At 38.2% G+C, this 25,790-nt stretch overlaps 1 protein-coding gene across 2 annotated transcripts; it reads right to left on the bottom strand.

Moving 5' to 3' along the window:
• Positions 1-5,512: 5,512 nt before the first annotated feature.
• LOC148906842 (gamma-aminobutyric acid type B receptor subunit 2-like) lies at positions 5,513-24,861 on the bottom strand. 2 transcript variants are annotated; one of them, XM_089036672.1, is made up of 18 exons: positions 24,771-24,861; positions 22,429-22,684; positions 19,514-19,657; positions 17,532-17,702; positions 16,756-16,857; positions 15,885-15,950; positions 15,038-15,229; positions 14,351-14,587; positions 14,158-14,221; positions 13,453-13,533; positions 12,669-12,819; positions 11,836-11,971; positions 11,213-11,317; positions 10,628-10,753; positions 9,627-9,720; positions 8,737-8,972; positions 7,593-7,787; positions 5,513-7,510 (listed from the first exon to the last, which is right to left on the bottom strand). In XM_089036672.1, the coding sequence occupies exons 2-18, from the start codon at positions 22,666-22,668 to the stop codon at positions 7,397-7,399; spliced, it is 2,454 nt and encodes an 817-aa protein (XP_088892798.1). In that variant the 5' UTR covers positions 22,669-22,684; positions 24,771-24,861; the 3' UTR covers positions 5,513-7,396. The 2 variants fall into 2 exon arrangements, with proteins under 2 accessions (XP_088892798.1, XP_088892797.1); XM_089036671.1 differs by lacking the exon at positions 24,771-24,861 and having other exon boundaries at positions 22,429-22,761.
• Between the last annotated feature and the right edge of the window lie 929 nt (positions 24,862-25,790).

Here is a 25,790-nt window from a genome sequence, read left to right as displayed (position 1 = left end):
ACCACCGCCAGCAGCATCACATCAACACCACATCAGCAGCTTCACATCCAGCTGACGCTCAGCAGCACCACACCGCCATCAGCAGCAATCAGCACCCACCACATCATCTTCACATCACATCACCTACTCAATCATCATCACCACCACCGCCCATCATCATCATCATCTACAGTTAACCGTCACCACACACGTGCTTACGTCCTAGTTTGGTCATTTTCATATCCACAGTAACTGTTCACCATTCCAAAACTCTGCTCAGCTTGTCAAGAATTAACAGAAGAAGAAATAGAATTTCCAGGTTCAGGTACTCTCAAAAAACTTAGCAACTGTTTTGGACTAACTGCTATGTGCTATGTGATAACGACGACAACTAACATTAAAAAAGATTAAAATAATAAAGGGTTAAAGAAGCAATAACCTAAACTACATCATAAAAAGATTGCAACATAAATATCTAATATCCTAGTTAATATTCAAATCCTTAATATTGTTTAATGTTTTTTTTTGTTACTACCACAATGCTTAGCGTTTCGTAGTCTCGGTTTCCTATCACAAACCTTTTGCTATTTTAGCACCAATTACTACCACTACCAGAATCCCCCTGCGCACTTTGCTTTATTCCCACTATATTAGCAGCAATTACTACCACTACGTACACCAAAATCCCTTGCGCACTTTGGTTTGTTCCCCTACATAGCACCAATTATGCCGTTCCCCTTATTATGTCACGATACTTCCACTATCGGAATTATTTTCGTGCTTCCTTTGTATGGTTTGGCTAACACCAGTATCTTGCCACTACTGAAGGAGTTAAGACACTTGAATAAGAAAAAGGGCTTGAAGAGCATTCTGGTATAAGTAGTATCAAGACGTAATAAGGGCGAACGAATGGAGGATTGTCTTTCTAAGAGGCGATAAGATTAAATAGGACTGATATTCATTCATAAAGCATTGTGGTAGTGACAGTAAAATGACACCATCATATGAAACGTCTTTGCAGGGATGGATCCAGGAATTATAGAAGGGGGTGACTATTACAAAGGTTTTTATCGAGAATTCGAGGAAAGGGGGGTAACTGTTACTAACGACATGCTAAGAAATTTGAGAACAAAGTTGGGCGGGGGGGGGGTGACTAGTCACCCCCTTTTACCACTCCGTTTACCACCCCTTTTACCACCCCTGCTTTGGATTCATTGTTGTACACTTGATATGGATACTTACATGAATCCTACATGTGTGTCTCAGTTTTATGTTGACAAGAATCACTCGATTGGCGGCGTACAGAAGCATCTTTTCACCTCTTGATTCAATTCTTACAAGAAAAGTTGAATCTGCAGTAGAGCGAGCATCCAGTAACAGCCAAGCGCGCAGGAGAAGAATGCCTTTACGTACACTAGTCTATTAACCAGAGTGGAGAAATTGTCACAGACCACAGCACACGTATACTATTCTATTAACACAGACAGATTGTAACACTTGTCACGTACTACAGCAACACGTATACTAGTCTATTAACACAGACAGGGACTGTACACTTGTCACGTACCACAGCAACACGTATACTATTCTATTAACACAGACAGATTGTACACTTGTCACGTACTACAGCAACGCGTAAAATGACAAATTATTTTATACAGCTACGCAGTGTGCTCATACTTTCGATTTTTTTATCTGTTATTGTGTGCGATTGTTTGTAAATAATTGTAAATAAACGATCAATAATAAAATACTTTAAACCAGTAATAATAAACTATTAAAATTCAACTGAAACTAAACCTACAACTACAACTACTACTACAACTACCACTACAACTACGCTACTACTACTACTACTACTACTACTACTACTACTACTACTACTACAACTACTACTATTACTACTACCACCACTACCACCGCCACCACTACCACTGCGACTGCCACTATCACTACCACTACAGCTGCAGCTACAACGAAAACCGAGAACCAAGAATATCAGCTGATTGACTACTGACGGTTTTATCATAACTATCACTCGTTATTAAGCTAGAAAATTAAAACTTAATAATAAAATAAACAAAACTGGTTAAATAAATAAAACATAAACTATAAAAATATATGAAAACCAATATCACTCGCTAAACCTCACATTGAATAAACAAAATATGGAACATAAACATAACATCAACGCTAGTTGATGACGCACGGGAGTAGGGTAAGGCGGTTTCTAAAAATAGCCCAACCTGGAATTCACATGGCGCGACATTAAGAAGTTTCCATCTCTTATTTATAATCTCTTGGTACGATATAACTTATAGCCTAATAGTAGCTCATCCAATCAGAGCACAGCATTAGGGATAGACCACTAATTTGGATTTGACAAATACCCTACTTGCATAGACGTAATAAAATCCAACAAAGCTACTGCTTCTCGATACAAATTGCAGTTAGGTCGCCATATTAACTCTTTCTTATGAATATCCCTTCTCAATGATTCTCGTTTTCCTCCATTTCTCCATTCCTTTTTTTTTTTTTTTTTTTTTTTTAATTTATCCCCTTTTCTCAATTTCTTTCCTGTTTTTAACTTTTTCTTCCCTGCCTTTATCGTTTTTCCCATTTCTTTTCTCTTTCCCATTTTTTTAATCATCCTTTCTTTCCATATCCTCTTCACAATCTTTGATATTGAACATCCCACATCTTCATTTTCACAGTTCTACACGGATAAGAACCACGCCCTAGCCGGTGACGGTACGTCAGAACACCTTTACCATCTCTTAACCAGATTCTTAAAAGAAAAAGGAATCGCTTTTTCTTCAAGCTGAACGAAACACTTGCTACGTTGGAATCTAATGTAAGATAAGCTAAGAACCTGCTACATGACCTGGTACTAAGTAGTATTAGCTTAGTATTCTAGTTAGAAATGCTGTCGTTGGCAATGACATACATTTTCTATCTAACTTCAATACTATTTATTCAAACTACTAAAGCTATGAAAACAACTGCTTTCAAATTTTTGGGACCAGTAGCGAGGTCCTGGGTAAGGCCATGATCTACCAGGAATTTGTCTGGCTGTTGTCTGGCTTTTTTTAGTTTGTTATCAGAGCTTTAGAAAGCTCTTGGCTTAAATGGGGTTTTGGTTCGTAGACTGCTTTGTTTTTTTTTTGGAAAGCAAAAGCGCTTAGAATGGAGCAATTTTTGGGAAATAAATTTCAGTTTACTTAGAGAAAAAATGACGGGGGAAAGCAAAGCCAATTTTGTTTTAGCCATGCTTTGGTACACTTAAATAATCCTTAGAAATAACAATATTTAAGTAATATATTGGAGAATCCAATTTGGGATTAAAATTCTCGGTAACTTAGAGGGAGGAAAAAAAAGGTAATTCGATAAAAGTAGCTGTGTTGTTCTTAGTGATGTTTTTTGCACCATTATTATATATATATAAGTAATTGTTTTCAGTTCTTTAACAAAGTAAGGGACATATATCAAGATTTATTTATTTATTTTCTGCTGAAGGATGAAATCCCAGTAGACGCCTTTCAGCAACAGTCCATTTGCACTAAAGGCGTGATTGCAACTTGTCTAGAGCAACGGAGACGCAATCGTTGCCAAAAATAGAAACGAATTCTACTTCTGGCAACGATTGGTGCAACTTATCTCGCAACATATATTCGAATTGCGCTGTAGGTTACACGCTGCAATAATGCTCTTTTCCCTTTTGAATTTCATGTTGACACTAGTGCTCGATTTAAGTGGGTTGTGGTCACGTGACCCGTAAGCGTAAATGGCCTATCACCAAAGCCGCTCAATTCAGAGATGGCAAAACGATGTATTTTAATTCTACACACAACAGTAAAATTCTATTGTTTTGTCCTCTGAATTGATCTGCATTGAGAATATCCTACGAGGAGTCTACATGCCTGCTAGTCTGTCTTGTAGATGCGCATGACTGGAAAATAGAAGCAGACTTGTCAGGCGTGAAAAGACTTCACTCTCACGAAACCGAGCGTGGTCTCGTGTAAGTTTCGGTACAAACTCGGCGATGACTCGTTTTCATTGGGTTAGGCTGGAACTAGCCTATCGTGTCCATTTGTTATCATTGAATCCTATTGGACTGTTTATGGTTTTATTTTTGTCATACATCTGAGATTTATTAACGGTGCCAAAACCGACATTTGGAAATATCGTAAAAAATACTTAAAATTTAAAAATTGAATCCAAAGAATTGTTCATGATCATGTATTCAATCAGTACGAGAGACCATGGTCTCTTGATCAATGCTAAATGGAATAATCTAATAATAATAATAATAATAATAATAATAATAATAACTTTATTTACGTGTCGAAATTTTCTGGTTTACAATAAATTGTGAACTAATAGAGGACGCCTATGTTTTTGTGTGTGTGTGTGTGTGTTTGTGTGTGTGCAATAGTTTGGGGAGTAGGAGCTTTTTAAATCTTTTTCAACATCTTTGCGAATAACCAGACGTGTACGCTTTAATTAAGGACTTTCTAAATGCTTTGCTAAATATTTTAAAGTATAGTAAAACTTTTCTCGGATTCGGATTCTTGCGCACTCTGACACAGGATTCCCACTTTGGATTTCTTTGGATTCCCAAATCGATTGAAAACACTGAATGAATTCAGTATATAAAGTATACACACTATTTTGCACCTAAAACACTTCATGTACTATTTAGTATTGTTTCTACAAATATATTATAAAACCACTTAGTGTGCATATATGAAGTATCTACCTCCTTTTAAGTATTTTGTTCTATTTATTGTCCGCAATTGTCGTTTTTTTCAACGTAAACGCAAAATGTTGTACACATTTATTAATTCACTAGGCCGTAAAATATTATCATAAGGGATATATTAGTTAAACCCACCCAGAATTCTGGGTACAAGTTATGCCGCCATCTTGTTTTCTGGACGAGATGACCTTATTTACACTAGAAATGCCTTAGAAGTTTTAATAGTAGAATAGTTAGAATAGTTAAGAAAATGGCGTTTTAGCCCGTCACTTTTCGTTACCCAAAATCAAATCAAATAGATCGTAATTTTCTGGTGAAAGGCCTTGGCACAGGCAGCCCAACAAAAGCGGAAGGCCTTAGGAGGGGCCAGCGTCAGGACTATGAAACTAAGAAAGGATCTTTTTGTGTTTGAAAACACCGCACGCGGCAACGGTACGGAATTCACGTTATTTCGCACGTATAACTCATAGGCATTATATTAATTCCTTATTACAGAAAAATATATTTCGTGATAAAGACTGATGTAAAATAATTTAATTGTTCGTAAAATGGGAGACAATATGTCATGGTCAAAAATTACAGTCAAGCCTCTAATACGGACAGCAAAGTAACCTACCTTTGACCGTATTATGACCGTATTATGAAGGGTTTTTATTGAATACTTTAACGAAGGAAGTGCCCGTAATGGAGCAGTGTCCATATTATAGAGGTTCGACGGTAGTTAGTATCACAATCCATAGAAGCAGCACAAAGGCAATAGTCATTTCACTCGACCTGTATGAAACCGGTTTATTAGTTATGTAAATATAAAATCCTTTACAATAGTCAGGGGTGGGTCTATAGGTGGGGTGCATCAAGAAAGACGTAGTGGCAGCCATATTGATTAGCATAACATTAAAAGTCCAGACTTTATCTTTTGTTTATGTCAGCCAACATGGCGGCTATGACGTCACATGCCTTCTTAAAATAGTAAGGAATTTAATGGTAGTCCAGTATTTCGGATGAAGTCATCAAGTACGTCACTTTAGGAGAAATATTGACTTTCAGACGCAGAGGTGCCTCTGAATCAGGGCAGTTTGAAATGACTATAAGCTGGAGATGGTAAATATTATACGTGATAAACTTGTAAATTAATGAGGGTAAAATAAAATAAACCAAAGCAAAGTATATTTCGTATCAGTCATTTTACTTTAAATACCTACGTTATAAATATACTGCGTTTGCACACTCAGTTTCTATGAATATATTTTTTATGTTGGGTCATATTATGGTAGAGTGACCACAGTAAATCCGTGAAACACTAATTACTAAATAGTACAAAATAGTGCTAATTAAACAATAGAAAACAATGGAATTCGCATGAAATTGTGCTATTTAGTATTACTAAAGTTTCACGGATTTACTGTGGTCACTCTATTTAGTTTATTATCATTGTCTAAATTGCCTTAATATTTTAACGGATTAGTGATTTCTTACTTAACAATGAATGAAACATGATCAAATCCTTCATACATGCCTCTAGTGTTTCTAGAATTATTTATTTAACCATTACGAGGTTGAGAAAAAAACTGAATCGAGTAGACATTGCAGTGCATTGTGAAACTGTTTTAGCGGACGAAATTGATGCCATCTTGTAAATATGCATCTTAAAACATTCCCACAATAAACAATTAACAATTTTACCATAACTTGGAAATTTCTCAAGAGCTGATTGGCTTAGAACCATTGTCGATTAGAGGCTAGATTAGAAGGCTTTTCAAACTATTTACTTGTCTTTTTCAATTGTTTCGAATTTGTTATGGTAAAAAACAAATCAAAGTCAGTTTTCTATGGGTCTGTACTGTAATCGAACATGAAATGACGTCAAAAATGATCCAAACTCAAGTGGAACCACGAGCGCAGCAATTCGACCCAGGAAAACCACGCGCGCGAATGAAATACAAAATAGACTGGAGAATGTTACATTTCTTACCAGTTTCTTTCCACTACTCGGTTCGCCATCGCCGCGCGCATAGATAAAAGTGAGTCAAGCTCTAAACTAGAAACTAGCTGACTTGGTCAGTGTTTTTTAGAGCAGTTTTCATATGACTGTGAAAAGCTCATGTCACGAACACGATCGTGACACAGCAAGGCATACGCCAGTCCAATCATATTGCACGAGAATTTACTCTCCAACCAATCAAATACATGGAACACGGTATAAACACGACGATCACAAGGTCACGTCACTGCCAGACCAATCACATTGCGCGAGAAAAAAAAAAAAATCAGCCAATTAAATTTCTAGAAAACATCACGGTCACGGCACGCTTACGGCTCTGTGCTTTTCACGGTCATACGGAAATTGCTCTATATACGATGCGCAAGAAAACGATATTGACGTGACAAAAATATTAATGACTATGGGTATCTAGTATAATACAAATTTTAAATAGCTTTCAGATTAAGGTGATTGCTTAAGAAAGTGGAATGACTACCTCTTCATAGACTCTTTCTAAGACAGTGAACTGATATGGATGGTTTACAAGAAGGGTCCCAAAACAAATCTTTGAGGTACGCCTGGATAAGGTAGCAAAGATCCCTGCTGTCAGTATCTTATGCATTCCAGAGTGAGGCTTTCATTTTCTCTATAAAATACACGATTAAAGTTAACGTCCTTCAAATTTTGGACTCTGTTGCGTCCTTTGCCGGCTCGGTTGTAGCTTCTTGAGCCGCCTCAGCACTCTCTATTGTTGTTGAATTATTGCAATCCATATTTGTCTCTTCTTTAATCTGCATTTTTAAAATGCACATACGTTAAGATAACCTCATCCGCTAGGACACGCGACCAGGTTTATTTGGTATATCCGCTTACCTGAACGACTTTAGAAGCTTTTCTTATGGATTGGAAGATTGTTTGTGTTTCACCAGGAGGCGGGGGATCTTTCTGACCACTGGAAATACTTCTGCTATCACTGGGAACGATTGCGTTACTCTTCGTGCCATAAAACCCCGTACGCTCATTTTGCGTGTCTTTTTGCTCTAAATCAGGTTTGCCCAACATCATTATCTGATGATTGTAAAGAGTTGTAAAAAGTAATCTGTATTGTAAAGCGATATGTCCGGCGGTACATCATTTGTTAAGAACAAGTGTTACAGTGCGGACACTCTAACCATGAACACTTCGAGGGTTTTTTGATATTTTTTCTGCATTTTTACAACTATCCAATCAGCGATCTCCTTCTTAAAAGGAATGAAACAACTTTTAGGCATCATCCAATCAGAACACACGATATAATTGATGTGATTCAGTTTTTCAGTAGTTCCCATGAGAAAGCTAAAAATAGAACTCCTAACGATTGTCGTGATTGGATAACGCATTAAATAAAGTTTGAAAAATGTTGAAAAAATGTCAAAAAAACCTCGAAGTGTTCATGGTTAGAGTATCCGCACTGTAATAGAGCGGTTTTCGTATGAGTTGGAAACATACGGTACTGACTTACAACACGGCATGAGATTCAAATGGATTGCCATAAGAATATGGTTATCATATGGTAATGGTAATCGTGTGAGTGGGATACACATGCCGTAACAAACGGTTCTGATTTTCAGGACGTGCACGGTACGACATGCTGTAACATCGAAATGCTTTCCCATTTTCTGTACAGCTATGAATTCGGCGTAATATCGTTTCTGACTCGTACAAAAACCGCTGTATGAAACTTAATCAATGGACTACGACAATACGGCGGCCATCTTGCCAAGGGGCAAAAGAAAACAAAGACGACGGAAAATTTATAGAGTTTCGTGTAGTTTGTCTTTCTTTTATGAGTAAAATTATTTGGTGTACCGTCTTTTAAGACGGTAAAATTCATCTTTAAACTCTCTTGTGGTGAGCTGATAATATCAATCGAAGTCATTACTGTAACAAAGCTATATATTTGTCCCCCTGGACGCCCCATAATGCCTTGCGATCCAATATGGCTGCCGTATCGTCGAAGTTGTTCCCTATCAATTACCTTCGGTACAAACATCAAGCAGAGTGTAATGGTAGTGCAAGCCAAACACATGGCAGAACTTAGACCATACGTGAAGTCTGGCATTCTTGTGATTACCATTACCACAGGCAACCCAACGGTACAAGATAAGACGACTGTGTAGACAGATATACCAATGTTCTTGGAGTCGTTAAGGGCGGGGATCGTCACATTACGTGTTTCCCATGCCAAGAAAGCACCAAATATTAGTAAAAGACCTTGGAAACATAGACATGAATTATTAGTGGAATACATCCGCAATGGTCTAATCGTCGAAAGAAATAGGACGTCTTGTACGTCTCATTAGGATTAACAAAAAGCAATTCTCGAGTAGAGAGTTGGCCACGAATACCCAGGCACCCACACTAAACCTCCATGCCTGGAGCCTTTACGAGAAATCTTCGCTATGCCAAAGTAGGATACAATATAGACTCCTTTCAAAACTACCCTGGATGGTCCCTTGGATGCAAGGTTAACAGGAAAATACACAAGGAAAGAAATAGCATAAATTCCACCCAGAGAAGGTGTGCGGATTTTTGTCTTTGTATTTTCTTCTTAAGCCTGGTTGTCATGTTCTCACTAAGAAAAGAAGCGATGCAAGCATAAACACAAGCGCAAGCCAACCCAAGAAAACCAAGACAACATGAAGGACAGATGTTTATAGCGCTTAGAACATGTCTGAATAAGCGCTTTATAAATGTATTATTATTTATAAATGTATTGTTATAATTATGGTTTCTTAGAAAAATGTTCTTCCTTTCTCTTGCAATTACGTTTGCATCGCTAGCGAGAACCAAGCGTTAGCCTTAATTTCAGAATAAAATATAATAGTTAGAAGATTGCATGGTCTAATTGCATGGTCTAATGAGTACCTTTGAAGGTGAAAATCGTTGCTTTCCATTTTATAGTGTCTTGGCATGAGCAGAACTCAATGTATGGTCTTTTGGCCGAGAACCCGTCCTTATCCTACAAGTCAACTCATATTCGATCAGTATATCAAGGGTAACACAAAACAAAACAAAACGAAAAAAACTCCGTAGTGACATTTTTCATGACCCCAAGGGGTGGGGGTGGTGGGTTGCGAATGCTAGGCAACGGGAAGTATCCTTGTATTAGTCTTTTCGGACTTGTAAAACGCGTTGCATTATGGGCTGTTTTAGGGGACGCTTTAGTGTCCTTTTCACTTGGTAATTGTTAAAAGATTTTTGACTTAGGACTTTGAACTTTGGGCTTCCTGTGTCCAATATGTTAGAAAATATTATGGGATGCGAGAGAATGTGAGAGTTTGCTTGTGAGTCGAGTGCAAAGTTGTAATTCTTTGGAGTTTGAACCTTTAAATCTGATTAGTCTAAAAAACCCAGTTGAGGACTCTTTATTTCTTCGACAGTAATCATGTGAAGCCTTATTTGTTGTGTTAGTTATCAAAAACTGTCATCTAACTGTTGAAGCGTCTCTCAAACAGCCCCATAATGCAACGCATTTCTACAACTATGGAAAGGCTTATAGAATAAAGTTTTCTTTGTAAGCATTAAAAATACTCCTTTTGATTTTGATCATAATGTTTTCTCATTATGACCATTTACCATATTAAGGTGTCTTCTCATTCGCAACCGTTAAATAGAAAAATGATACTGTGGGGAAGGAAACGTGGTCTGAAATGGAAAGGCATTAGGTCCAAGGTAAAAAGGTATACTTATTTCCCCGAAGACTGCTACGAACATACCCCTATCTTAACTTACATTTGAAACCGAAAGTTTGGACCCGGCTGAAATCTTGAAAATGTTTAAAACATGTTTTGAATTAAGGTAATACATTAGCACTTGGAGTCAGTTAGATTCCACAGTCTTTCTCCTCCCTAAAGAACGAGTCATACCTCAACGACAGGAAGATATCTTATTGCGTATTGTAATGGATCGAGAACTTGCCACGTGATCAAGATTATGACGTCAATGAATAAAAGCCCAGCAACCATTACGAGGAGTTGATGGTCCTTTATTGACTGGAGAGAAAGAGAGAAAGAGAAAAACACGTATCTCATGAACATCCCTTGAAGCGAAGCACTAATCATGAACTGCGAACACCCCCACACTTCTTGCCTACTACCCCCCCCCCCCCTCCCTCCTCTCATTTTTACCCTTTTGCATACTAGTCTCTTATGCTTTCCAATCTAAGCTCCTACACTTTTTGGAATGATCCGTTGTCCTTGCAGGATAGGACCAAGAAGCTCGACTCACATATAAAGATAGGTCCAGAGATTGAAAAATGAATGAACGATCATAGAACGAAAGAAAAAATGTTTTTTAATAAATAGCATGCATTACAAGAACCCTTTTTCCTCAAAGGGTAAAAATAATATCAATGACGATAATGTCAATAATAGATAGTTAAAGATTTTTCCACGTATTGGTGTCGTTGTGTTGTGAGGAATTAAAATAAAGCCGACATATCTCGTACTCACCCTTCGCTCTATCTTCTTCAAAAACAAGATATGAACTCGCCATGTCTTGGAGAACATTGCACCGTAAGCCAAGGTGAAACCGATACATAACACCCAAACTTGACTCTGAAAATATTAAATAAATGATATATCAATAATAGATGCTGATAATAGATGCTGGTAATAGATTTGCAATAGATTCCGTATACCTCTACGTGGGGGGGTAATGTAATTTCCTCACACTTTCAGTCGACTTTCCTCGTATGGAAGCATTGGCCTCCTCCAACTACCCACCCCTCCCCCTCCCCCTCCACCTCAGTAAAGCTCAGTTAGTTATTAGTTACTTAGAAGGATCAGCAGAAATGTCGACGTTTTTAAGCCCCAAATCAGTTATCATAGATCACTTCGTTAATTTCGAATTCATAGTGCAGATTCTCTTACACTTTTCGGGTTTACTAAACAAACTTGTAATCCAAAAACGCGTTCAATGATTTATAAGAATCAAGACAGATGATTCGGGAAAATTATACGACCCAAAAAACAAAAAAACAAAACAAAACAAAACCGACGCTTGCTCAACACGCAGATCTGTATAGATCTGTGTAAATAATCTGCCAATCAAAATGAAGAGACCATTCTCTAACCTGACACATTATGGAGTATCGTGAAGGCGTAACGAATTTTCCATCAGCGATGCCCGAACAGATGACAGAGAGGTAGATGAGGATGCATCCAATGACTGTGATGGAGTTGAGACGAGGACTGCTCATACGAATAAATCTATCAAGTAAATGAACAGGTCATTCATTGTCATACATGACTCGATTTAGGGATCCTCTTGTCACGTAGTGGGTTTGGTATTGGACCCAAGATGTTCAGGATCACTATATTACTGCCAGTAATTCTGCACACAGTGTAATTATTAAATATGCTCCACTTCTGCACATGCGCAAGCACATGTTGGTACTGCTTTTACCACGCGTCACATGACCATCATGACCAATAGCAATACAGCAAATTCGTAGCCGTACCGCACCTTGTCGTATTTTACCGTAGTCGTAACTACGCGTTATGATTGGATGAACTGCTAGAAGACAATGGGTTACAGCAAATCATTACCGTGAAAAGCTCAGTGCCGTAAGCGTGACGTGCCGTGACCGTGATACTTTCCAGAATTCTAATTGGCTGATTTTTTTCACGCGCAATATGATTGGTCTAAAAGTGCCGTGATCTTGGCGTGACCCTGTCTGCGCCGTGTTTATGCCGTGTTCTGGGTATTTGATTAGATGGAGAGTAAATTCTCGTGCAATGTGATTTGTCTGGCGTATCCCTTGCTGTGTCACGACCGTGTTCGTGCCGTGAACTTTTCACAGTCATACGAAAACTGCACTAAACCGTATGGTCATTACCGTACGTTTCCCCACTCATACGATAAGCTCTTTACTCTATTCTACGGCAAGTACATTGGGTGCCTTACCGACGATTACTGTAATATATGTTGAAAGCTAGAAATCCAGTAGCAAGGATAATCCCAAGAACGGCAAAGGTTGTCATGAAGATCATCAATGGGAGAGAGACAGACACGAGCTCCATGCTTATAAGGGTTTGGTCAACAGGGGGTGAGCCACCTGCAAAAACAACGAACAAAAACAATGACTTAAAACGCGTTCGGTTTGACTGAATAGACCGCTGTGTTCCTTGATTACAGACTCATTCACTCAGGCTTAGCCTCGAATCAGAGTCTAAATATTCACAAATACCAACAGTAAAGTAAAGAATGCACAACTTCAACAAACACTTTGAAACTTGACGGACCTTGACTGGAATATATGAATATTCTACACAAAATCGAGGCTAACCCTGAGCAACAGAGAACTCGATACTGGAGTGGATTTCATGTCATGGTCTTCATTATTGTTGTGTAAGACTACAGTACAGAGGTACAGACACCAATAGATGTACATAGATGTCCACAAACTAAAGCAGAGCCAGATTGACCACAAAGACTTTCCTTAGTCGGCGAGGCTGTAATAAGGATTTCCTCACTCTGAGTATCCTTGCTTAGGTCTGTACCTTCCAGCACGACCTGAGCTACAACCTTAGCCTTGCTCACAGCTAAGTACAAGATTTAATGCGTAGAAAGAGCAACTGTTATGACTTATATATAAAAGTGTATAACAGTAAGATTTCTATTTCCATCACGTATCGACTAGTCCAATTCAAGAGCCTCAGTAGACTTTGGCTGAGGCATGACAGCTTACCTTGCCAGATGACCTTTTTGCCATTGAAGCGCAAAGTGCTTGAGTGAGAATCGTATTCTGCGACCAACACTTCAGCGTTGTCTAAATTGAAAAAAAAACAACAATGTTTAGCATAATGGTAGCTATTAACTATGATATAATCAGTTAAAGAAATAAAAATAGTCACGTGCAAGAGAACTTAAGCGTTATTGGTTGGATGGAGATATTATACCCTGTGCAATACTGAAAGTACAATAATGGGTAAAACTTGACAGTAAATTGTGTCCTTCTCTAAATGTTTCTAGTTCAAAGAAGGCATATTTACTTGGCCATTTGAGCAATGTGGTGAAGGCCATAGCCTCCAAACGCCAGAACTGTTCTTTAGTGTTGGGTTAGCTGTGGATCTCGTAATTTTGAATTTTAATCTACTGAAAGGCTCAGTGCGAAATACGTAGGGCCGACTACTCCTCTCATTCTGCGCACACGCAACGGCTAACTATTTTATATTAGTAAAATCAAACTAGTGGTTATAGCTTATACTAGTAGCGACTGTGAAAAGTGTGTATCTTTGACCGACTAGTTGGACTAGTCTGACTAAGACAATTAATCCTCTTGCCGTCATGGCCTTTGAGTCAATCGCCCATTTGGGCTCGAGGACTATGTACTAAATAGCCGGAATGAAGCCAAAGTTACAACGAGTGACGGAAAATTGCTATTACTGCTGACCTTGTAATTGTTCGATAACTACCACGCCGACTCGATCTCCAAAATTATCAAAGGCTATTTCTCCCTAAAGAAAACAGAGAAAACGGTCATTAGATTGTACAACAACATCCCCGTTATTTATATTGGAAAGCCTTTGGCCAAAAAAGACCAAACTATTATGCGTAGAAGCGAAGACTTTTGTAGCTCTACTTACAGACATTCCTCGATAATGAAGTCCTTGAAGCTTTTCTTGAAAAACCCTTGACATGGATGCGTCGCTAAAGTTGAACTGTTCCAGTGTCTTCCCTTGAGCCCGCAGTGTTTCTATTGAGTTGTTCAGCGTCAAGGCAACAGCCCAGATCGCGTCATAAGCAAAGACACTGTATTCGTTATGTGTGTAAGACGTATTTTTGACTCGTTCCGTGTACCGCTGTTTAAGAGTTGCCGCGTTCTGTGGATTCGTTGTGTTTTTAAAACTTGAGTACAATAAAGTGGATGGGATAGTAGGGGATAGGATAGGATGGGATGTGATGGAGTGGGATGGGGTGGGATGGGATGGGATGGGATGGGATGGGACGGGACGGGACGGGACGGGATGGGATGGGATGGGATAGGATGGGATGGGATGGGATGGGATAGGATGGGATGGGATGGGATGGGATAAGATGGGATAGGATGAGATGGATTGCTGAATGGGATTGTGTAGAATAGGATAGGATAGGTGGATGAAGGGATGGATGGGAAAGCAAGAGATTTATTCATGGATGGAATGGGATGGGATAGAAGATGGGATGGAATGAACAAATAGATGGATGGAAGAGCGGGCGTGACCAGACGGCTCTATAACAGACTACAGCAACTGAGAATCAGAATCAGGAAGATTTCTCTTCTTACTTATTACCTGACCATTGATTGTTGGTCTTGGATCGCTACTCCACGTTGCCTCCATAGCAGCAAAATAATTACCAGCGGCTTGCTTTATTTGCGCAGGCGTGCATTCAAGACCATTATCCTTTACTTCCCACCATCTTGCATCAAACCATCCAGGGATGATCCACTGGTACTGCTTCCCATACATTCCCATTTTATAAGCCTACGAAAATATAATGAAATGACAGATCGTAAATATGACGTTTTTGTACAGGAAGGATGTATGACACAAAAACTATTGATATAACACAGGAAGCCCAAATACACAAAGGTAACACACAACTATTATTGAATTTTCGTATTGAATTATTGAATACTGTGCTAACAGATGCTAACAGACGGGAAAATCACATGATTTAATTGGTTTCAAAGATTTGGCTAATTAGAAAACGATTCCATTGGCCATTGGTCACGTGTCTAACCATCAGGTCTAAATGTATCCCAGGCGTACTGGAAACAGCAACTGTACTAAAATATCATTTCAAAAATTACTATTTGTTCCCTGGTTGTATTTTTTTCGCGTCAACTTGTGAGGGTTACAAGATAAGGGACAAATACGACGATGCGGCGGCCATCTTTAATCACAAGGCATTATGGGTAGCCCAGGGGGCAAATATATTAAGCTTTGTAGAAAATAGCGGCAATTGACATTTCTCAAACATCGTGGGGTCGTCATTTCAGTTTTGCTTTACCCATTTCGTGACCCATAATGCCTTGCGATTCAAGATGGCCGCAACATCGTCGAAGTAGTTCATTAGTACTGTACAATATAATTGGTTGGTAAATAAAAGCATTGAATAATGAATTTCTAGACTTACCGCGCAAAAGACCTTTCTCGCCATGTCTGAATAGAACATGCCAATAATTATCCTGGCGTCTTTTGACTGTGCAAACAAGAGCAAATCAAAGATTTTGATTGATTTTATCCTCATTATGAACAGTTTGGCACAGGCCGCGGGGTCAAGGAAGTCAGTACAATGGACAAAAAAAAAGATTCGGCGTTCCCCCCCCCCCCCCCCCCCCCCCCCCAATTTCAAACTTTTTGAGAATAAAAAAACTTTCAAGTTTGAATTTTTCGAATAGATAACCTGAAACAACCTCTGGACTGATCAAACTCAGGGCACGGATAACTCACAGATAGAACTGGAATTTAGCTTGCTGGGGAAGAAAACCGGAGAACCCGGATGAAACCTTCTAATCAAGGTAGTTTTCATCCCTACGCAAAATTTAACATTGACGCTAAATTCTGATTCAATCTGTGAACTAGTCGTGCCCTAACTTAGATCAGCCCAGAGGTTGTTTCAGGGTTCAATCTGTGAGTTAGTCGTGCCCTGACTTAGATCAGACCAGACTGAGGTTGTTTCAGGGTTCAATCTGTGAGTTAGTCGTGCCCTGACTTAGATCAGACCAGACTGAGGTTGTTTCAGGGTTCAATCTTAGCCATGCCCTGACTTAGATCAGACCAGAGGTTGTTTCAGGGTTCAATCTGTGAGTTAGCCATGCCCTGACTTAGGTCAGCCCAGAGGCTGTTTCAGGGTTCAATCTGTGAGTTAGCTGTGCCCTGACTCAGATCAGCCCAGAGGTTGTTTCAGGTTCCATCTTAGCCATGCCCTGACTCAGATCAGCCCAGAATTGCCGGCGGGGTATTGATAAAGCTTGATTGACTTAGTAATGAGTAGAAACCATTACCTTGATGTTCTTGACTTGGTACATCGGGTCACTCGTAAGAGTTTCTGCTGTTAATGTGGTAAAGTTTTCTCTGTCAAGAAGGTTTCTTAGATCAACCATAGTCTGTCATAAGATGATGATATATCATATTAATTACCAATGCCGAGCAATAGAAGTGTAGCAATAGTTATAGAATGGTTATAGAATAGTTATAGAATAGTTATAGAATACTCGGGTATAAATCCCCCAAGCGACACCCTACCACTCTGTTAACACAATTTTCCCCTGGCTATAAGCCCGCCCCTCCCCGGTCATGAGTCCACTCTATTGATGGATGACCGCCGTGTATCCATTCACAACCCTCTCTTATTATAGTTTCATGTTAGTTATACGTTTTCTCACCATTTTATAACCCCCCCCCCCCTCCCGATAGTAATCTCCCCCGATTACAAGCCCACTTAACAATCCTTAAGTAATTATATACGCCCAGGGGATATGACATGGGGGAGTACTCATACTTGTACCGACAGCATGCAAGAGCAACTGTACGTGCATGCATATAGCAGTAGCAATGACTTAGGCAATACGTCACTTGCATTATAGCGTCATGTACTACAACTACCAGAATCCCTTTCACACAGACTTTCTTTTGTTCAGTTAATTAGCACCAAATATTTGTCTTACTATTTTCATGAGGAAATACAAATTTGAATAAAAAAGAAAATTCGCGGGTCATTATGATAGTGGTTAAGTAAAATGACGCCATCATGCAAAGGGCCTATTCAGTAATAGTTTACCAGAGTGAAGAGTCCTTCGTTTTGCACCATCGTTGCCACTTTTGTCCATTCATATTTTTTCAAGAGAGCAATGCGGGCAGGATTCCCGATGCTTTCCGAGTAGCAGGTACGGTATAGAAGAGGGTACATTTTGCTATCAGATAGAGCCATAGAGTTGGCACTGTATGCAATCTAAAGGAAAAAAGCATGCATGATTATGACGGTCGACACACCCATACAGGCATTAGGTGTTTTTCCATGAATCATGTGCCATTCTCTTAAGTATTTTTCCTTTGCATTGCGGTGTGATGGTTAAAAAGACTGGACGCTCATAAAGGAGTATATGACGCAGACTGGGTTTCAACTTCGTGGAGGTAACTAAGAGCGCTGTCGCAAGGGATAAGAGTGAAAAACGTGCAAATTAGTCAAAAGTGCAAATTAGTCAAAACGTCTTTGTAAATTTGACTTTTAAACATGACTGACAATTGGACTTCACAAATACCAAATCTTTGTGTACATGCTTAAAACTTAAGGTTTATTCTTTCATATTTTGTTATTGATACAGTATCTTGATTTCACGAAAGTATACATGCGAAATTTTTGCCTATATTAGGAGAGAAAAAAACATTTATTTTCTCTCTCCAACTCACCTTCTAAATTCTTAGAAAACGTGCTGAAAGGCACGCATGCGCAAAGGTTTTTCTCTAGTGTCGTCGCAAGGAGCTAGAGCTAGAGCCTTCGATTGTTTCAGGACATTTCAGCTGAAGTATATGTTATTTAAGTTTTTATATATTTTATATTTTTACATTTTGTAGCTTGTTTTTACGCTTTATATTCAAGTGTCAGTGTTTTATAAGTACATTGTATATAAAATATCTCTTAATGTAAATTAAAGTGGATAGTACTAAAATCTAGCATGGTCTTCGGCAAAAAATGACCGTGTTCTATTTTCAACAGAATTGAGAGCAAAATAAATCAAGCTAACGAGGGTTCGATTCTCTTGCAAAATGTCTTATCAATACATACAATATTCATTACACTGTTTCGATCGATATTTTATTTCTTTAAGCATTCGATTGCTGTAAGAAAAGTGGTATCGTATTTGTATTTTAAAACTCTTCGTGTAAATTTCCTTTTAAATCTTTTATTCGTTTTTTTATTCATTTTGTTTATTTTTTGCTTAAAAGCATTTCATTGTCCCTCATCCGTATTCTCTTCCACCGCAATAACTATAATTTCAATTTAAAAACTGCGTGAGTTTTCAGCCAAGCAAATGAGACGGCAAGTGGCTGTACAAGAATCAGTTAAAGAGCTGCCATCAATCATTCCGATTTCACTAAAAAAACGATGCGTGGTGCTTATTATTAAACTAACGCCCTCCAAGGCAGTTAAGTGGCTGTTAAGTAAAACATTTTAGACAAACTTATTCATAAATGAGCTGGAGATGATGTCTGTGAATGCATTAATGGTTTTGTTGGCCTCAGGAGTTCAGCCGAAAATTCAAGCCATTAAAAAAGTCTTCAAACTGATCTTTTTTAATGTCAAGTGGTGTATGGGTGAAAAGCTTAAAATAATTAATTAATAGGGGTTCAAATTTAGGCTTATTAACCACACGAGGGTGTTTTGTATCTATCAATTGAACATAGAGTATGAGTTTTCATATGACTGTGAAAAGCTCACGGCACGAACCGGCTGTCGCACACGAACCAGGCATACGCCCACACAATCACGTTGCACGAGAATTTACTCTCCATCCAATCAAATACCTGAAACACTGGGCGGACAAGTCCACGCCAATGTCACGGAACTGCCAGACCAATCATATTGCGCGAGAAAAAATCTTTCAATCAAAATCCCAGAAAACATTACGGTCGCGGCAAGGCAATGCACGTACGGCATACGGCACTAACTTTTTCACAGTCATAAGAAAACCGCTCCAAGGAGTAGCGGACATGTGTGCAGAGGGAAGGGGTGGGGCGTACCAGTCATGAAACGATCCCTACCTGTACTAGGTTCCAGTAATGAGATGCTTCAGCTGTTGCCTCTGTTCCTACTGAACAGCCTCCACCAATCAGCATTATCGGTGCTTTATCACGTGGTAGCTGGATGAAATCAACCAGCTGTCGAACACCATATCCTCGGTTGCACTACAAAATATCAAAAATGCTCTTTCTTACACCCTTCTTTCTTCACAATCTCTAGCTGATTAACAGTGGATTCCACTGAGTGGCTCTTCTTCCCCTGGATTTCAATTGGAATTTAGAAGTTAATTTTTACGGAGGGAGAAAAACCTGAGAACCCGAGCCGCATTGATGAGAGGCGAGCCGCTACGCCACCAGCGTTTCCCAGTTTTATTAGGGACTTAGTGTTTTCGTTTCGAACTGTATACATCCTTTTCAATTTACAAGCAAAGAATAAGATGAAGGATTTGGCCGGTGCAATAATGATGAACACACTTAGCTCAACGTTAAAGTGTAATGTAAAAAACATTTTTTGTTCAACCCGACGATATTTACTGTTCGTGATAGAGTAAAACACAAAACGTTTAAATCCCGCCCGTTGATTTAATCAGTGGAGGAAGGAATCGCCGGAACTGATATTTACCTCGAGAGACAAATAAATAAAGCAAAAAATTGAAAATCTCTGTCCACCTGCGATGTCCGAATCAATTGATCCCGAAACGTTCAGACAATAGCAGGGCGAAAATTGTAAGCTACACTATTCCATGCTATTGATTTATAGATTATGTGAATGTGTGAGTATATGAATTTATATATAGATTTTCACGAACGCGCGCTCTGATTGGCTGAAAAACTGTTATATCAGAGTATAGAAACATAGATACAGTCGATCCCAAAAACGTTGTCCAAGTGAAAAGAGGTTTATAGGACAATAAATGTCACGTGTTCATTAAATATTCAGTTTTACGCGCGTGGATTTTTTTAATTAGCATACTGATGCAAAAGTAAATTACAGTATTGAAAACTGAATCTGAAAGATGCCGCGGGCTTTCTCGGATGATTTAAGTTGGAGAATGGTATACCGACATTTGTTTTATGCAAAAACATACCAGGAGATAGCCTCTAATCTGTTTGTAAGTCCTAAAACGGTCAAACGGACGTGTACACTAGTGGAGACATTAATCCTTGGCCCGTCGGTCGACCTCTTCAAACAGGAACACTTTTTCCGCATGAAGAGTATATCGTCATGGAGTGTCTTCTAGAACATCCTGAAATGCAATTGAATGAAATAGCGTCGAAAATATTCAATACAACTGGCTCTGCTTTTAGTGCCCAAACATTATGCAGAACGGTCCACAGGCTTGGATTCACGCGCAAGAAGGTATGGTACGTGCAGATTGGTTTGCTCATTACTCATTACTCAGTCTTGCAGAACGTTCTTTAAGTCTGGTAAGGCTTTCACTAGCTCAGAACGTAGCTCTGAAACGGTCTCTAACACTGATAAAATGGGTAAACTTCTTACAACGTAGCTAGACTTCTTCTTGGAGTCCAAAACCCGAAATTCTAAAGTCGAAAGAACTTGTTTTGAATTACCCGCCGTCGACATTTTCTGCCACGCATGTGATGCAGCACGTTCAGATTCCTATTTCCACACGCGCGTAAAACTGAATATTTAATGAGACACGTGACATTTATTGTCCTATAAACCTCTTTTCACTTGGACAACGTTTTTGGGATCGACTGTATGAAGTCAAAACCATTCTTTCTAAACAAACTAAACATAGAAATGACGATAGGAGTTTGGTTTTTAAAATGAACTAACTGAAAATTTAATGCTAGGAACTATTTTCTAAGCACATTTACAGAAAAGGCTAACATCGTGCAATAATTCTTTAACTCCCTATCTCCTTTAGCCTCCTACATCTACCATTCATCGAAAAGTCGATAAAAAAAGTTTAAGGCACCGTTCATTCTATCGAGGGATGACATCTCACTGACGTTTTTGTCTCAATCATAACATTGACATTGGAATGAATTTAAATTATTAAAACGAACTGACACAAAACGCAAATCGTTGAAGTTGCATGCGATGAAATAAGGAAAAAGAATCTTCAGTAAATTTTGCCTTTTTATGTGTGTATTTTTTTCTGTTCCGAGCCACTTTTCTAATCCTTGTGTCGCCCTTCCAATTAGGTATTTCATATACAGTATAACAGTTTTAATTTCTGAAGTGACAACTCATTCGTGGTAACCAATTAGTCGCTGAGGACCACTGCATCTAACCTAGAGACTACGATTTACACAATTTGATAGTTTCAATTAAGTTTTTAATTTGTAAAATTGATTCAGTACTGACATGAACTAGAAAATTCTCAAGAAACTATAAAAAACGTCAAAATGAATAACACTGGATGCATGATAATGATAAAGATACTTCCGTGCATTTTAATACGAGTTATCAGTTTTTCGTAGCGATAAAACGTGGTTCCAAGCAGTTTTTAGGCCTACAGATAAGCGATAAACCCTTTCTTGGTGTCATTGATTTCTTCCTGTTCTGACAAGGCAATTTTAGTTCTTGTTGTTTTGTGTGTGGATTTCTTGACGACATTCATGCTAATTGTCACACGCAAAATCATTCAATACAGGTCTTATCGTTTAAAAAAGTGGCAGAGTAAGTTTAAAACACTTGAACGTCATGCGACATTTTCCCCCCGCATTGGCCAACAATATTAATATAAAACAGCGCTGAGCGCAAAAAAAAGTACCTGCTTGGCCATGAAGGACTTCAGGAAAAATAGGCTTAATAAATTCGTTTTCAAGATTTGTTTTATAAGTATTCTCGTTAGCTTTCTAACTTTCCTAAATGAGTAATGGAAGCTCATAGCAGACCACTGAAAATGTAATAATTTGTATTATTCATTTAATAGACATAAAGCTCATACGGTGCCTAAACATACCTTTGTATCTCTCCAACTCATCCTTAAACTATAGTTCGTAAGGATACTTGAATTATTGTTTACATCTTCAACAGCCATTTCAATAGCTGGTATAGCGCCAGCAGAGTTCCATCCGCCTCCAGAGGTATCGACCGTAGAAAATGCTCCCACCCAAAGCTCTTTCTTCGTGCAGTTGTTACAAAGGTTTGAACTAAACGCTAGTGGGACCCAAAACAGAAGTACTAGAACCATTCTATCCATCGAATCGATGAAATATCTGTGGTTTACATAAAATCTAGTTAGATAACTCTCTTAGCAACAGAATGTTTATACTACGGATAGACAGATAAGTTAGATTGATAAGGCAATTTTGAATTTCATATCGTGTTGTTGCTATAGGCAAAAACAGTCGGTTCTTTGACTGGTCGACATTAGCATATTACATAGCATCTGCCCTGCTTCAATCAGATATCTTATTCTCATCGGCAAAATATCACTGAACAATGAAATCTTTTACCGTTTCTTTGATAAACTGATAAGCTAAAAACAAAGCAGTCCAACAATATTCAAAAACATAAAAGCAGTTTGTTTATTTGTCTTTGCTTTATTTTATAAGAGTATTACCTCTTTTTTTGACAAAATTTAATAACTTCAGATGAAAACGATTTTAGTTCATTCTTTAATTTTTTAATATTTTTTCCTCTAAAATGAAAAGCCAACAATAAAGGATACTTACACATCTACAGAAAAGAGAGATTGAAAGAATAGTAGGCTAATGAACGCCTTCAGTTCTTCCCAATAAGGCTATAAATAATTACTAAGTTTGAAAGTAAAAAAATTTGAATTTTCTTTTCCGGCTAAATCATGAAATATAATCACATCGAATGTTAACAACTTTAAAATTAAGTAAACATAAGAGTCAACCATGGTTAAGTAACAGAGCTTAGTATTTCCTGATTAGTGCATGCAGGTCCGCAACCCTTTTTGTGTGCATATGCATGACTCATATAACAATGCTGGTCGTGATTTGTCTAACAAGAGAGGCTAATGAGGAAAGCTTCGTTATCGTCAAGCAACATGTTTTGTTCTAGTGTTGTTGTTGTTTTTTGAGTCAAGGCTACCGGTTTCCTGGTCGATGAGGAAGTATATAGGATTTGCACCATCAAGTGATGGCAGCCATGACAGTAGGTACAATAACAGAGTCTTTTCCCACTGGGAATCTAAATTCTTTCTCATGTAAATACCAGCCCGTTCCTGCATAGCTCCTATCAAGGCTTCCATCACATGATGGTGCATAGTCTCTAGTTTACTAGCTCTATGACCTCAGGAGCATGCAATTTCAACAATCTCGATTGATGATTGTTTAACGACTCTTTTCAGTTGAGTTTTAACTTACAATATATCAAACTGGTATAGAACTAGGACTTCCGACTTCTTCCTACGCCAGACAAACTAGCATTTTCGGATTTATTTTACTAGTTTATTTTGTTCCGAGTTTTTTTTTCTTGAAAAGACTATTTTTGCCATTTCCTTTCATAACTGATGTTAACAATTTAGTCAGCTTGCTGGTTCTTGCTGATTGCGGAAACACAACAAGTAAACACCGTTTTTTTAATGGCTCCCTACTCTAAAAGACACGGAAGCAAACAAGACTTTGTGCCGCCCAGTGAGTCACGGAAACTATCATTCACGTCCTTGGTGTTCTTCTCTTGGTAGTTTAGTTACTTGGCGATATCTCATATAACACAATAAAATGAGTAGCTTACGTTTTTGTTTTGCATCTTTAAATGTGGAAGCAGTTGTAAAAACATTGATAAACATGTAATCGTATCCAAGATAGTTTTGCTATTTTAGGGGGAAAAAATGAAACCCGGCCGTTTTTTTTCGTTTTTTTTTTTTTTTTTTTCGCTTCTTTAGTTTTCATCCCCTTCTTTCTTACTTTTCAGTTCAGTTTTCTTATCTTTTCTTTTATAGTTTGGGTTTTTTCTTTAGGAGAGGAGAGGAGAGGAGAGGAGAGGAGAGAAATTGAAGACAGAGGAAACTACCAAGCACTCCAGTCATTCATTCAGTCACAGTTCGGGTCTTAAGAGTTGCATTTTTAATTGCATAATGTAATAATGCTCTTTGAACAAAAACCGGAGAACCAGGAACCAAAAATCCTATGAGAAAAGGGCTATCGTTCTAACTAAGTCGATTCAACCATTAAGGAAGACAAACAAAAACAGAGCGCACTGATAGATCCTAAAATTTCGGCGAATTTGTTTGTTTTTTTAAAATTTGCGATGCATTGGTGTAATGGTTCACTATTAGTTATGGCCCAAGGTTAAAATACATTCCTAACATTAATATAAATTCATCTTTACCTTACTGCAGACCAAAAGTGGCATCCAAATTACAGATTGAAAGCACATTTAGATCGTTTCTAATTCTAATCAGGGATCATGAATGGGCTCATTTTTTATCGACCGTCACTTTACTTTCGCTAAGTTAACGATTAGAGTGCAAACAATTAATCCGTGAAACACTAATTACTAAAGTGCTAATTAAACAATAGAAAACAATGGGATTTGCATGAAATTGTGCTATTTAGTATTACTAAAGTTTCACGGATTTACTGTGGTCACTCTAACATCCAGTGCAAGGGGAATTCTCATGAAATATTTTATTGTAAGCTGGAACTGACTCGAATAATGAGAAAGAGGCACTTAATACTGCTGGGCAAGAATAAGAACTTACTTTTACAAATTTAATTTAAAACTCATAAAGTTCTAAGTCTCTTCCACTGCGTTGCACTAAAATTGCTCCGTTTTTGAGTTCAAAGATATTTAGTACTAACAAAAAACTACTACTTAATTGGGTTCTAGTGATAAACGCCTTGATGACTTCAGTTGACAGGATTGATTCAGTGAATAAAGAGAATATCATTGTAGTTATCGAAGGCTATAATGAAGGTGAGAATAAAACAAGTGCAAAGATGGCCAGCTATTTTTGTAATAACATATTGAACAATATTGTGAAGTCAACGATAATCTGCAGCAAAAAATCTTTCTTTCCACTTTTGGGTTATTTTTTACAGATTCTGAAAAGTAAATATTTTACTAAACTAGATGGGCAAAAATCAATAAAGAGCCCTATCAAAAGACCCCAACCAAGCTAATAATACCCCATAGGTAAAGAATTCTGTTTGACACTGAATATAAAAGTTCATTCTTACCTTTAAATAATTTCTACTGACAATTATCTTAAAAGGTCTCGATAGACTCGAGAGACTACTCGTTTTTCCTACTTTATAATTCAAGTGAGACAATCAGTCCAATTAGAAAAGCACCAGCTGGCATATTTAATGCTGAAGCCAACTTGAGGACTGCGACAAATACTCCGCA

Source organism: Actinia tenebrosa, unplaced genomic scaffold (assembly GCF_029948245.1).
Source record: "Actinia tenebrosa isolate PJP-AT-01 unplaced genomic scaffold, QUT_ActTen_1.0 PGA_scaffold4__44_contigs__length_22323623, whole genome shotgun sequence".
Lineage (NCBI taxonomy): Eukaryota > Metazoa > Cnidaria > Anthozoa > Actiniaria > Actiniidae > Actinia > Actinia tenebrosa.
This window is presented reverse-complemented; position numbering and strand designations above follow the sequence as displayed.